At 58.2% G+C, this 13,375-nt stretch overlaps 1 protein-coding gene across 7 annotated transcripts in view; it reads left to right on the forward strand.

Annotated features, from left to right (window-relative positions):
• TNS1 (tensin 1) overlaps window positions 1–13,375 on the forward strand; it is a 62,563-nt gene that overhangs the window by 34,018 nt on the left and 15,170 nt on the right. For 3 of the 7 annotated variants that reach the window (XM_064165517.1, XM_064165493.1, XM_064165499.1), the window contains 4 exons: window positions 902–2,599; window positions 8,308–8,486; window positions 8,752–8,890; window positions 11,233–11,325. In XM_064165517.1, coding sequence (XP_064021587.1) covers window positions 902–2,599; window positions 8,308–8,486; window positions 8,752–8,890; window positions 11,233–11,325 — 2,109 coding nt within the window. The remainder of the gene's footprint in view (window positions 1–901; window positions 2,600–8,307; window positions 8,487–8,751; window positions 8,891–11,232; window positions 11,326–13,375) is intronic. The other 4 variants (XM_064165506.1, XM_064165527.1, XM_064165534.1 and 1 more) reach the window with 3 other exon arrangements.

Raw genomic sequence — 13,375 nt, forward strand, 5'->3', positions numbered from 1 at the left:
GGCGCTGAGGTGAGGGTGGGGATGCTGCTGTGCTTTGGCTGCCCTCCAGCATTTTGGGGCTGCAGAGCAAAGCTGACTGCTTGCACTGGTCTTGAATCATGACACCAGGTTGCTGGGTGCCCCCCCGCCCGGGGGGGGAGATACTGCATGTTTGGGCTTGGACACTGCCTGTGCGGGAGCTTTGGGGAAATGTCTGGCTGTGAGGGGAGGTCTGGGGCAGGTCCACCTGGCCTGAGAGAGAGAAGGGGAAGGACAGAAAGCATCGGAGCCTGCGTGTAGCCAGAGACAAAATGTCAAGGAGAGGTGACTGGCAGTAACTGCATCATCTGGGAGGAGAGCAGGCAGGGAGAAGTAAGATGGGTCCATGGCCTTTCGTCCGTGGGCTGAGTCCATCCATACAGTTGGAGACAAGCAGAGCTATGAGGCCAGATCCTGACTGCCTCCGCCCATCCTTCTACAGCCCACGGTGCATCTTCCCTGCTCTCCCCGGTGCCTTGTGGCCCTTCAGGACCAGCTGAGCCTTGCGGAGCAGTGATGGCATTCTGCATGGGTAACCAGGCCCTCGCCAGCCATGGAGAGTGTTTGCCAGAAATGATGCCTGGAAGCAGAGTGGTATATTTGGTTAATCCCAGTGGAGCAGGCGATGCTTGCAGGGCAGGGCAGGACGGTGTGCAGGATGTGGGACTGTGGGAGCATGAGGCTGGGGTGGGAGTCTGGCTCCAGCGTCTCTGCATGGTGGTGCCCGTGGGATTGCGGAGGGTGCCGAGGAGACTGCGATGCTGGTTGTTAAGTGTTCCAGCGGCACGGAAGAGATCGAAACCAACGGCTAATGGGACCCATTAGCTCTTTGCAGAGAGCCAGGAATTGATCTGGGATCTCGTGTTCGTTTCTCCCCTTGCAGAGGTTGGGCACACGCAAGGGCCCCTGGACGGGAGCCTCTACGCTAAAGTGAAGAAGAAAGACTCCCTCCACGGCAGCACTGGTGCCATCAACTCTGCCCGCCTCCCGCTCCCCGCAGCGCCCAACCACGTTGAGCACACGCTCTCGGTGAGCAGTGACTCGGGCAACTCCACTGCCTCCACCAAGACTGACCGGACCGATGAGCCGGGGGTGCCCGGGGTGCCCGCTGGGCAGGCAGTGCTGAGCCCTGAGGAGAAGCGGGAGCTGGATCGTCTCCTTGTCGGCTTCGGCTTGGAGAGCGTGCCCCCCATGCACAACCACCTGCCTGGCCCCGTACCGCCACGCCTGGCCGCCATGCCGGGCCGCCACGTGGTGCCAGCTCAGGTGCACGTTAACGGGAATGCTGCGGCGCTGGTGGCTGAGCGGGAGACGGATATATTGGATGATGATCTGCCCAACCAGGATGGGCACAGTGTGGGCAGCCTGGGCACGCTCTCGTCCTTGGATGGCACCACCACCGCAAGCGAGGCTGGCTACCAGGAAGCGCCCCGGGTGGGAAGCCTCTCCTCGCTGCCCAACGGGCCTTCGAGCTGCAACGGGACCGAGAAGCTGCTGAAGGAGGGGCTGTATGATGGTGAGCTGCTCTCCAATGGCGGCTACCCCTACAACAACCAGAACACTCTCACAGGCCACCACGTCCGCGACTCGCTGCCTTCCCTGCGGCCCTCAGCATCTGCTCAGGACCATCTGTCTGGCTACCCACAGCGTCCGCCTGGCTCACACGCCCCAGGCTGGCTCCAACCTCAGCCGCTGCCCAGTTCCCAGCCCTACCTGTACGGCTACGACCCCCCTGGCACCTATCACTCCCGGTCCTTCCCAGCGATGGACACAGCCAAGTATGATGCGAATCCAGCGCTGCCCCAGGCCCCAGCTCGCAGTACCAGCAGCCGAGAGGCCGTGCAGAGGGGCTTGAATTCCTGGCAGCAGCAAGGAGGGAGTCGGCCACCTTCACGGCTACAGGAAGGTGGCATGGAGAGCCACAGCCCCAGTGTCTCCAGTTGCAGCCCCCAGCCCAGCCCGCTACAGCTGGTGCCCCCGCACAGCCACAGCATGCCGGAGTTTCCCCGGACGCCTTCCCGCCAGGAGATTGAGCAGTCCATCGAGGCCCTCGACGTCCTCATGCTGGACCTGGCGCCTGCCATCCACAAGGCGCAGAGTGTGCCGGCCGCCTCCCGACAGGACAAGCCGGCAGGATCCCTGCTCTCCTCCCTCTCGGCCCAGCCCATTGCCGGTGTCTATGCCCGGCCGACTCCGCAGGTGGTCCAGCCGAGGTCCTTTGGCACTTCCGTGAGCCCCGTGGTCTCTGAGCCCGCGGGCAAAGCCTATTCTCCCAGGGAGCCGGACTATGGGGTGCATGAGTACCGGGAAACTTACTTGCCCTACAGCTACCAGTCAGCCCCGGTGCCGGAGCCAAGGAGCTACAGCCATGCCTCAGCCGGAGCGCCGATGGGCATCTCCCCCCCCAGCACCTCCTACAGCCCTGCAGGGTCTCAGCAGCTCCTTGTCTCCTCTCCGCCTTCCCCCACCATCCCAGCACAAACCCAGATGCCCCCCAAGGGACCAGAGAGCTATGAAGACCTGTCGAGGTCGGCAGAAGAGCCCTTGAATCTGGAGGGCCTGGTGGCCCACAGGGTGGCAGGTAGGACATTTTGATTCATTGGGAAAATGGGGGCCTCGAGAAACCAGAGCCCACAGGGGTGGGATGCATAGTGGCACCGGGAAGGGCAGATGTGGTGATTCCTTGTATGTGTTGCATTCAGGCGTGGGACTGAGCCACCCGCCGTGGGGGCAGGCTGGGCAGGGGACCAGTCTGTGCTGCTCTCCTTTGCCAAGACTCCCTCTTGCAGCTCGCCGTCTGTAGCAGCATCACCCAGTGGTGAGAAGGGATGGCTGAGGGGTTTGTGCCCCTCACCTCTTTGGGCTGTGGAACTGGTCTGTCCCTCAAGCAGGGCCACTTGCTGAGTGCTGAGGGGATTTCTTCCTTTGGGGGAGAATGTGGTGCAGTTTGGGAAGATGTTTTCATCTCTAGCTGCGGGTGTCCATCCTGGACCCCACCTTTTGGACACGATGGTCTCCTTGCCTGGACTTGATGCTCTGGTGTAAGGCCTCAGCAGAACACTTGCCTAGTGTTTCATGTATCTGGGCTCCTCCCTGATTTCAGCCCTTGTTTTCCCCCCCAGCACACTGGGCTTGGTGCTCTGACCTCCTACCCAGTCAGCTGGGGTACAGCTAGAGCAGGGGGAGGGCGTGCAGGCTGGCAGTAGCCTTTCTGCCCCAGTGGCCCAGCCAGTTTCACCCTAGGTGGTTTGAAGCTTGACCTGGCCTTAAAACGATGGTCAGAGTCTGGGAAAGCTTTTCCCAGCCCTGTCAGAGGGTTTTGGTGCAACGCTTGGCTGGGTGCAGCGCTGAGTAGTGGTGCCATGGTTGGGTGAAGGCATTTGCCCTGTGCCACAGAGGTGAAACTGTGTCCTTTGACTCTCTGTTGTCCCATGGCTCTGGCTCGGGGTCTCTGGGGACACAGAGGATCCTACCCTCCGAGGAAGGAAGTGCCATGGCCCTGTGGATGCCCTTGTTCTCCACCACTTCGGCTGCAGTTGTTGAGTAGCAGAGTGACATTTGGGAAGGGGCTGGGGCAGTGGCCAGGCTGAGGGCTGGCTCGTGATGCTGAGGCTTGGCAACTCTATCCCTTCCAGCTCTGTGTTCAGTCCAGAAACTCGCCTGGCATTAGAGGGAGGGGGAAAAGGCTGGACTGGAAAAATCCAACAGCACCAGCCTCCCAGGCATAGAGGCTGAGTCACTGCAGCACCAGGGCGGAGGGCAGGAGGGGAGCCAGCAGCAGAAATGGGGCAAGGGTAGGTGACAGAGATGTTGGAGGCAGTTTACATCCACCTGAACTCAGCCTCAGTGATCCAGGCCAGATCCAGAGAGGGGCCCAGGGGTTGTGCAGAGGGTTTGAACAAACCCAGGGACACACAGATGCCCAAAGTATGCTGTGTGTCTGGACTGAGTATTAGATGGAGCAGATCCTCCCTGCCAACTATGGAGTGGAAGAAATGAAGTGCAAAGGAGGAAAGCCTTCAGAAGAGGAGGAGCAGTATTTGCAGTGTGTGGGAAATGGCTGTTGAACAGTGCCTACCAAAAAAGCCATTCCCTGCAGCCGTGATCTCAAAGCTGGCCTGGGGTCACTCTCATCCCTCTGCAGCCGCTGTGCTACCAGGAGAGGAGAGGTTGTCCCAAGGATGGTCTCCAGCTTGTGTCCACATGTCCCTGCTGGAGCCTGGGCGTCTGCGCTGAGGCAGGGACCGTGCTTGCAGACAGCCTGACCTCCGGCAGGAACGAGGTGTCCTAAAGCCAGTGCTGGGAGGGGACGGCCGAAGGGGATGGTGGAGCGCAGATGGGTTTGTTTACATTCCCCGCTGCTATAAATTGCCTGCGTGTCCCAGCACAACTACGAGGAGCATCTAACACCTCCTCCATTCCCGTCAGGGAAGCGCTACTGTTCCTGTTTCCCGCTGGAGGGAAAGAGATGGGACAGGGCAGTGCTGGTGTCCGCAGCATTGCCCCGCAGAGAAGAGCCAATCCTGCCATTCTCTGCATCCTCATCATCTCCCAGCAGTGCATCTTGGGTCAACCCTTCTTGTCCCAGCCCTGGCCATCCTGAAGGAGTCAGCCATGGGCATTTATGCCATTGCACAAAGCCACACGTGGCTCAAAGTCACCATGAGCTCCCCGCGTGGGTTTAAGCAGTGCTTGGAGACAGGCAATTTGGGTGATGGGAAAGCAGTTCTGAGATGAGTCTGAGCTTCCTGGGACTCTAAGTTCACATGTTGAAGCCCATCTAATATTTTCTTTTGTTTTCTCTTTCTGTCTTCCTGTTGTATCTTGTGACATTTGTCCTGTCTTGCCCCTTCCTCTCCCTATGGGGCACTGTGTCTTGTGTGATTCTCACCTTCCTTACACTCCCCATCCTGGTACACTGGCAGAATACAACGCCAGGCTCAGGGACCTCAAAAAGAGCACCACAGTCCCCCGTCCTCTGAACCAGCAACGGTCCTTCTCCTCTGGTTTGTTCATTTCACCTGCCTCCTTTGTCCTCCACCCTTCCCCAACTATCCTTCTCCTTTCATCCCTCTTCTCCCCTCTTATCCTTCCTTCCATTTCCCTTCTCTTTTCTCCTTCCTTCCCTCCCTCTTTCTACCCCTGCATGCCGAGTGCTCTGTGTGTTGCATGGGTGCGGAGTGCAGGGAACTCAAGACACTCTGCCCATCCAGGCTTGATCTCCTTTCTCAGAAGAGTGATGATCAGGGACCCCTTTCACCTCCTCTGGTGATGGTGAAGCCCCTGACTCTGGTTACAGACTCCCCTGCCCATGCTTGGCTTTACATCTCATCCAAACTTGGCACTGCTGTCTGCTGTTTTCATTGCTGGCTCAGATCTAGACCATCCCCTCTGAGGTTTTCCTGGGCCATGGCTCATCCCCTGAGGAGACAAGGGCTGGGGTGAAGTTCTACAGTCCCCTGGTTTAGCTGCTTCTCATCCTGGCAAGGGTCTCGTCTGCTTCAGTCCCAGGGGTTTCTCCCATGGATCTCTCTGCAGACGGTGGAGAGCCCCTGGGTGAAACATGGATGGCCACATCAGTGAAGTGCCCTGAGAGGAGGGGAGCAGAAGATGCAGTGGGATGGGTTGAGTTTGGCTCTGATGAAGCTGGTATATGGCAACAGTTCCAGCACCTCATGCCCAAAAAGCTTTTTTTTTCCTCCTGTTTTGGCCCAGAAACTCAGCTCCCCAGCCACAAAACCACATGGATTTAAACCCCTTCCCCTGACAATTTGACTTGTTTGGAGAGGTTTGTGACAGGTTAAGGAGTTAAATAGGCAGGAGAAGGGGGGGTAGTGCCAGAGGTGGTAGCGGCGAAGGTGGGGAGTAGGGTGCAGGCTGCTGTTCTCCCTTTGTGATGAGGGGCACCCCCTCCCTCCTGCAGCCATGCAGAGCATCCTTGGAGGGCCAGCAGTGGTACTCTGGCTAAGGAAGGCTGTAAGTCTGCCAAGGGGGCACAGCGAATGAGGGAAAGGAGAGTTTGTTTTTCAGGCATAGTTTCCAGCCCATAAATCCCCCGAGGGGTCGGGGGAGCCGTGCTCAGAGCAGAGTTTCCTCCAGGCTTTTGCTCCAGGCAGCCCATGAAGTTTCCCACTCTCCACTCTTGAACAATGAGTCCCTTTTTTTCACCTCGCCTCCCCTCCCTGCGGCCCCAGCCGCATTCTGTCAGGGGAGTGGAGCAGCCAAAGCTTGGTGAGCTCCTGGGTGTCCCAAAGGGCCAGATCCAGCATCCTGGGGCTGGGTGCTGTGCGGCTCCAGGAGTGGAGCAGGAAGTCCCACGCCGCAGATGTGTGACATGCACTGCTAACTGGGCTGCAGCAAGCTGCCGTTCGCGCTTCCCACACGGAGAATGCAGAGCAAGGCAGGCGAGCAGGACTGGAGGTGTCAGTCCCAGCCTCTGCAGCGTTTGGTGGCTGCAGCTCACTCTGGGGGGAGCCGGGGAGGTGTTCCTGGCGATGCTCATGCACCATGCAGTGCACAAAGTGGAAAGACAAAAAGAAAACGCCAGAGTTTGCTTTATTTTTTTTTGCCCAACATTCAGTATCTCCCTGAAGTGCTTCACTTCCCTGCAGCGCAGAGCAGGGCGACAGGGCGGCCACAGGGACGGCTTTGCAGGGACTCTCTCCGCCCCCTTGTCCCCTCCGCAGCCCTTTTCAGTGGCCGTCCCCCACGCCTGCGAGCACCTGCAGAAGGGATCGGGAGTTAAGTTTCAAAGCTGCTCTTAGTGGAATTTTCCAGGCCGCCTCCGCGGCTGGAGCCGGCCCCGCTGGCTCCCGTCCCCCGCCTCGCAGCGCGGCCGCCTCGCCCCTCCGAGCCACGGCTTCGTTGTTGCTGCCGTTCGCTGCGCTGCCGAGCTAGAAATGCGCCCAGGCGACCTGCCTGCCTCCCTCTGCGCTTCCAGCCCTTTCCCCAGGGCCGGGAGGGCTCTGTGCGGGTGTCGGAGCGCTGAGGAGGTCAGCGGGCGTGAGGCGTGGGTCCCGCACGGAGCCCCGGGGAGCCAGGGGGAGCAGCTGACGGCTGCTTTTCCTCCGCCGGCCCGTGGGAAAGGAGTTGGTGTTTGAGAAGTGCATTTCCTGGAGCATGTCTAGCCTTTTTTTTTTTCTTTCTTTCTTTCTTTCTTTCTTTCTTTTTTCTTTTCTTTCCCCTTTCTCCTTTTTCCCTCTATTTCCCTCCTGCAGTGTGCTGGCCAAGGGGAGCATGAGTGCACCCCAGCTCTGCACAAAAGGTGGGGCCCAGGGAGAAGCAGGACTCCTGCAGAGCTTTCAGTGGTGCCTGTGATGCTCTGCCTGGTTCCCCTGCTCCAAACCCGCACCATCGCCCGTGAGTCCTAATTAACCTCTTTGTCAGTTGAGATGGTGCAGAGAGTGTGTTTTGGACCCAGTAGGTGCTGGGAGAGTTGGAGTCACACCTCTCGTCCCTGCACTCTCACACCCTCCTGCCCTGTGCTGGCTTTGTCCCCATTCTTGGGCTTCATCCCAGCTCACAGGGACTGCCAGGCCCTGACAGCCTGGACAAGCTGTGGTGATTTGATCTCTCCCTTCTAGTGGCTTTTCCTGGGGTCTGGGAGGGAGATTTGTGGGGAAATGGAGAAGAGATGCCAGTCTTCCTCTTCAGGAAAACTTTGTGCTGGGAATAGATCAGCAGTGATTTGTTTGGGTTCCCTGCAACACGGTCTTTCTGACCTGGTGCACTCCTGCCTTGGATACTCACCAAAACAGGCGTTTTCTGCTGCTGTGATTGAAGCTGCATCTGGCTGTGGGAGACACAGCTGAATGTGGCTGCTGAGCATGACTGTGGCACATGTCTGCCCTGGTGGTGGGGGACCCAGCCCTTTCCCGGTGTGAGGCTGTTGGGAGGTCCTGATCCCTTCCAGCTCTGTGGGGCTGGGCTTGTTGGGCTCCTCACGGGTGCCCCTTGCACCCGCTGCTGGGCAGTGATGTCCCCAAACCCAAGTCTCATGGTGCTTGGGAGGGCTAGTGAGGACGTTCAGCTACTAGCCACAGCCTTGCCTTGCTTTATTGCTTGCTCGTGAGCCACTGCTATAGGGCATATCTACTGCAGCTCAAAACTAGTGGTGCTGCTCTGGCGGTCAGGGTTAGGTGAGTGCTGAAGCTGCCATCTCTGCTGGGCATAGTCTCCCCTGTGGCACAGAGCCCTGGGGAGGCACGTGAGCTCTGGAGCATCTCCTGCTGGGCTCCATGTCAGCTAGCAGCCCCTCACTCATCTCTCCATCCTATGCTTGCCCAACAGGGGTGCAGCCCAGGGAGAAGTCCCCGGAGGAGAGCACTGTCCCTGCCCGTAAACGGATCCCCAGCGATAGCCACTATGAGAAGAGCTCGCCGGAGCCCAGCTCGCCGCGGAGCCCCACAGTCCTCTCGCCTGAGGTGGTCAGCACCATCGCGGCCAACCCTGGAGGGAGGCCCAAAGAGGTGTGTGCTGGAGTGGGATGAGGAATGGTGCTTGGGTGAGAGGTGGCTGTTCCAAAGTGGACGTCTCCAGGGAGGGAGAAGCCTTAGAGTGGCATATGAAACTTTGAGCATCCTGTGGGTCCTGGAGGGTTGGGGGTCGATGATGGTGGTTAACAGGAGGAGGTAAAAGCCTTCCCTTTGTCCCCTCTGGTCCCTCCTTGGGGTGTCTTGGAGGTTGTGTGCCCATCATACAGGTGGGACTGACCATTTCTCCTGCTCTCCCCAGCCTCACCTCCATAGCTACAAGGAAGCCTTTGAAGAGATGGAGGGTGCCTCCCCCACCAGCCCACCCTCCGGCGGCGGTGAGATTCCTCCCCCCATCCTGGCCTTCCCCGTCTCACCACAAACCCCTTACTCCAACCCCAGTAAGTGCTACAGCTCCGGGAGGCGGAGGGGCTCGGTGGGTGGCTCTTGGCAAGCCAGAAATTTGCTAAAGGTCAGACAGCTCCGGGCTCCAGACACCCACTGCAGTGTTAATCATTCCTCCTCTCCATCCTCCTCCTCTCTGTGTCCCACCACTCCACACTGCCATTACCATCCCACTGCTGTCTGCATCCCATGTTCAGTACCTTTTTGTTGTCTTTTTTCCTACCCTCCACTCACTGGGATGTTTCTTGGATGGGATCCCAAGGTGGGATAAGAAGAGAGGCAGGGTCTGAAAGACAGCATTCTTCCACCTCGCTCCTGTCCTGCACCTCCCCATCTTTCCTACCAGCATGGCAAGAAGGGTAACGAGGTTGCAGTAGCAGACAAGTAGGAGGGACTGAAGACCTGGAGGGAACTCGGGGCAAACGCCAGTGTTGTGCAACTTCTTGCTCACTATTTCCAAGGCAGGAGGGGGAGAAGACTGGGAGATGCTAGCCCTTTGCATGCCACCTGTCTCTGCTCTCCTGGCACAGCATGCCTCCTTTCTGACTCTGACTCTGCATTCACTGTGGGTTTGTGTGGACCGGGTTTGTGTGACTGGTGGTAGCAACGAGCCCCAGCGAGCAGCCTCACATCGACCCAGCAGGACTTGGACTGGAGCAGTGCAGTGGAGCAGACAGTCAACTGGGAAACCCGTCCAAAAGACAGCAGCCCCCCTGCCCTCAAACGTTTTTGTAGTCTGCATGCTGAGGGATGGTCTGGGGCTGAGGATGCTCAGCCTGGGTGCAGCCCCCTCTGATGCCACGTTTGATCTCAGCAGAGTTGTCTGACTGCCATAGCTCTGCCCATGAAGCTTGAACCAATTCCCCCTGGCTGTTGCTGTTCCTCCCCTGTATCTTAGTGAGGTTTGAGCTCTAGCTCATGGGATGCAGTGACCAGAGTGTGGGAGTGTCCCCGGGGTGTTTGGCAGCTTGGAAATGGCTCCGTTGTTCTGGGGGACCAGAGAGCTTGGCCCTGGAGAAGGGGCAGCAGCTCCTTGGCAGTGGGACAGCAACTTGTTTTAGAGATGAGTCATTTGCAGAGGTGACAGGAGCAGCCTAGCTGGGGCCATGGCCCAGAGGCAGTGCTTCTTATCCAGTGCCAGTTGGGGAGGCCTGGGAAGTTTGAAGCTGCAGCTTTCAGGCTTTGCCAGAGTGCCCCCTGGGGAGATAAAGCAGTGATTCCCCTGCGTGGGGACATGGTGGTCCCGGGGGAATTCCTGGCTCTCAGAGGAGCCTGCCATCAGCCAGCAGATGCACAAGCTGACATCAAGCTGACATCGTGGCTTGCAGCCAACCAGGTTTAGGGGAGTCAAACACCTGGCAGGGAAGGTGTTGCTGTCTTGGTTTCCCAGGGACTTGACTGCTCAGCTGCTCCAGCCCCAGGCTGCTGGGGGAATCTGGCTTTGGGGGTGAAGGTCTGGCATTCCTCCAGAGCTCCCACCACCCGCTGCCTCCCGGTCTTGCTGTAGACCCCATGCCCTTGTCACCAGTCAGGGGTGTTCAAAAGCTGGGGGAGTCATGTGCCTTCTGGTCCTTGTTGCTGGAGATGGGACCTGAAGGTCACCCTCAGGGAAATGTAGCATTGAGGAGATGGGTCAGAGCTGGGAGCAGGAGAGGAGGCACAGTTGGCTCAGGCAGGTCCACTCTGCCCTGTGAAACCCTGTCACCCTGCAGTGCCAGTGCATCCATGCCATAGCCATGCGTACATGTGCAGCTTCTGCTGGTATGTGAGCATGGGATCAGAGGTGCAGAGCTCATGTGTGCATTGCCACCCCCTTGTTCATGCTATGCATGAACATCCTCACTTGCCCAGTTTGCTGGTCTGGAGGGCAGGGCTTTTCTTTGGCAGTTCCACTTCCTTTTGCGGGGCTCAGGAGCTGCTCCAGGACAGCCTAGTCCCAGCTCAGCCAGATCTGGAGATCAGCAGAGGGTGAAAGCTGGTCTGAGGGGATGGCTTCTTACTCAGGGGCTTCATGCCTATAGTGGGACCATTCTCTCATGGGGACAGTGCTGGGAGGTGGAATCTGGGCTTGCTGTAGCAGGAATTGCCCCCATCATCCAGCCAGCCCTGTGATGGCACAGTCTGCTTGTCCCCACATGCCTCCTGCCCTTTGCCCTCTCGCAGGTAGGGGAATTGGTGCCCTTCCCTGGGCTGTTGTTTCTTGTGAGGGCATCTGCTCTTCCGAGCAGCCCCTAGCTGGTAGGTGGGATGGATCATGGGCTCTGAACCCTTGGGCAGTGACAGCTGCAGCCTTTCTGAAGCTTCACCTCTAAGCCTTCTGTGTCCCCTGTGCCGACAGTGCGTTCTCCTCCTGGCCTGGCCAAGACCCCACTTTCAGCACTGGGGCTGAAACCCCACAACCCAGCTGAGATCCTGCTGCATCCTGTGGGAGGTGAGTGAGGGCACAGGGGCTGCAGGTGGTTTGTGGGTGGGGAGCATCCATGAGGGTACTCATGGACGGGTCCTCTGTCTGGAAAAGGCACTTCTGCCTCTCTTCTGGAGCCTGGTGTGTGAGAGTGTGGGGATGGTGATGCTGCCCTGGGTGGGCCTCAGCCCAGCAGGGTCTTCAGTGGTGGAGGCTGGAAAAGCCCAGGCTCCTGCCACCTGGGCCAGCTCCTTATTCTTCCTCCCCTCAGTCTCTCCACGACTTCTCTCTCTATGAGCTGAGCCTATCAGCTGGGACAGTATCTGTGTCTCTCTCCTTCCTGGAGGGCTGTCTGCGGGTCCAAAGGCCTTGCTGTCCTGAGGACACGTCCCAGAGCAGCCAGCCAAAACAGACCTCGCTGCTCAGCACCCTGGGCCCCTTCCTGAGCCATTTCAGGGCTGGGTATACCCCCCCCAGAAGCCAGCTGAGCCCAGCAAGGAGGATGGTCTGGCTGAGCTCTCTGGGCAGGATCCTTTTATTGGTGCTACTTTTTTTGATGCTTGCTGAACATCTTGGAGCAGCTGTTTGTGGTGGCTCCTGTCAGGCTGTTCCCCCTTCCTCATCTGAAACCAGTCTCCTTGATTTTGAGCATCATCTTTGGGATGCCAAGGTGAACCATGAGTGTATCTGAGGCTGTGTGCCCCTGCCTGAGCAAGGCAAAGCTGCTTAACTCATTTCTCTCTCTTTTCTGTCTCACACCTCCTTTCTTCCTCCTCTTCCCACTTCTGTTGCTCCCCTGCCCCTGCATCTCAGAGCTAGAAGGGGAGGCAGGTGGTGATGCTGAAGAAGGTAAGGAAGGCTTTTCTTTCTGTGTTTTTCTCTCTCCCCTACTCATCCCCACTGTCAGAACCATTGTTTCGAGAAGGCTCTGGCTTTCTGTGACAGCATCCTTCCCTTGCATTGGCCTCCAGGGTGCAGGAGCCTGAGTCCTGCCTGTTCTGCTTCCATTTGAGGAGGGGAGCATTGTGCCTGGTGTCGTGATTGAGTTCCTCAGTGTCCAAATTGGACGTGGAGGTCTGTTACATTGGGTGGTGATCGTCCATGGGAGCTCAGAGCAGTTTGGTGGTGCATGGCATCCTCACCCGTCACACACCAGAGCTGTAGGCATGCTGTGTCCGGATTTGGATGAGCCTGATGGGGGGGCTGGGAGCATCAGCCCTGGTTTTGGGCCCCTGCCCTCCCTTTCTGGCTTTGCTGTTGCCTTTCCAATTGAAAATAAACCAAAGTGCAGCACAAAAGGTCAGCAGGCACAGAGGCCACTGGCAGGCTGCTGGCTTAGCCAGCTGGGCAGCAGCACAGTGCCGGCAGCCGGTGTGTATCCTCCACCGACTGGGAGGCTGCCCAGATTTCCCCCTACCTCTCCCCTTCCTGGGGTGAGCCTCTCTGAGGATGCCAAGCATGGGGCTGAGCTGGGATGTGAGCTCCAGAGCGGCTGTGTGAGGGAGGAGGCACCGCGGCTCCGGGTGGCATGTCTCCTGAGGGAGCGGAGGCTTCGGGGAGTGGCTGTGATGCCCTCCAGTGCTGCCTGCTGGCTGGGTTTGCTTTCTTCTTTCATGAAACCTTGCCCCCCCCAAGGCCAGGCTGGGGAGCTGTGTGCTCAAGATGAGTTTTGAGGAGAGCATTTTCTTCTTGGAGAGTTTGCAGTGCTTCTCGTGGACCTGGAAACCATCAGCATTTCTCCCTGGGAGTTCCTCAGTGCACATGCCCTAAACATGAACGTTGTGTAACATACTGGAGAAAGAGTTTGCCTGAAGAAAATGTTCTGCTTCCAGAGCTGGTTTTTCAGCTATGGCTTGTTGAGTACATCAGAGGAATTGAAACTGGCCCCAAACCAGACATTTCCCTCCTAAGTCCTCCCTGGCTTTACCATTCCTGTAAGCTTTAAGCCTCCACAGACCCAAACGTTGTCTCTCCTTTCCTTTCCACCAAACCCTTTGAGCTCAGGCTGCTCTGTTTTTCTGTTGCTGTGGCACACCAGCCACTTGCATGATGGTTGACCCAGAGCAAAGATGTCTGG

The sequence above is a fragment of the Pogoniulus pusillus genome, chromosome 2, assembly GCF_015220805.1.
Source record: "Pogoniulus pusillus isolate bPogPus1 chromosome 2, bPogPus1.pri, whole genome shotgun sequence".
Taxonomy (NCBI): domain Eukaryota; kingdom Metazoa; phylum Chordata; class Aves; order Piciformes; family Lybiidae; genus Pogoniulus; species Pogoniulus pusillus.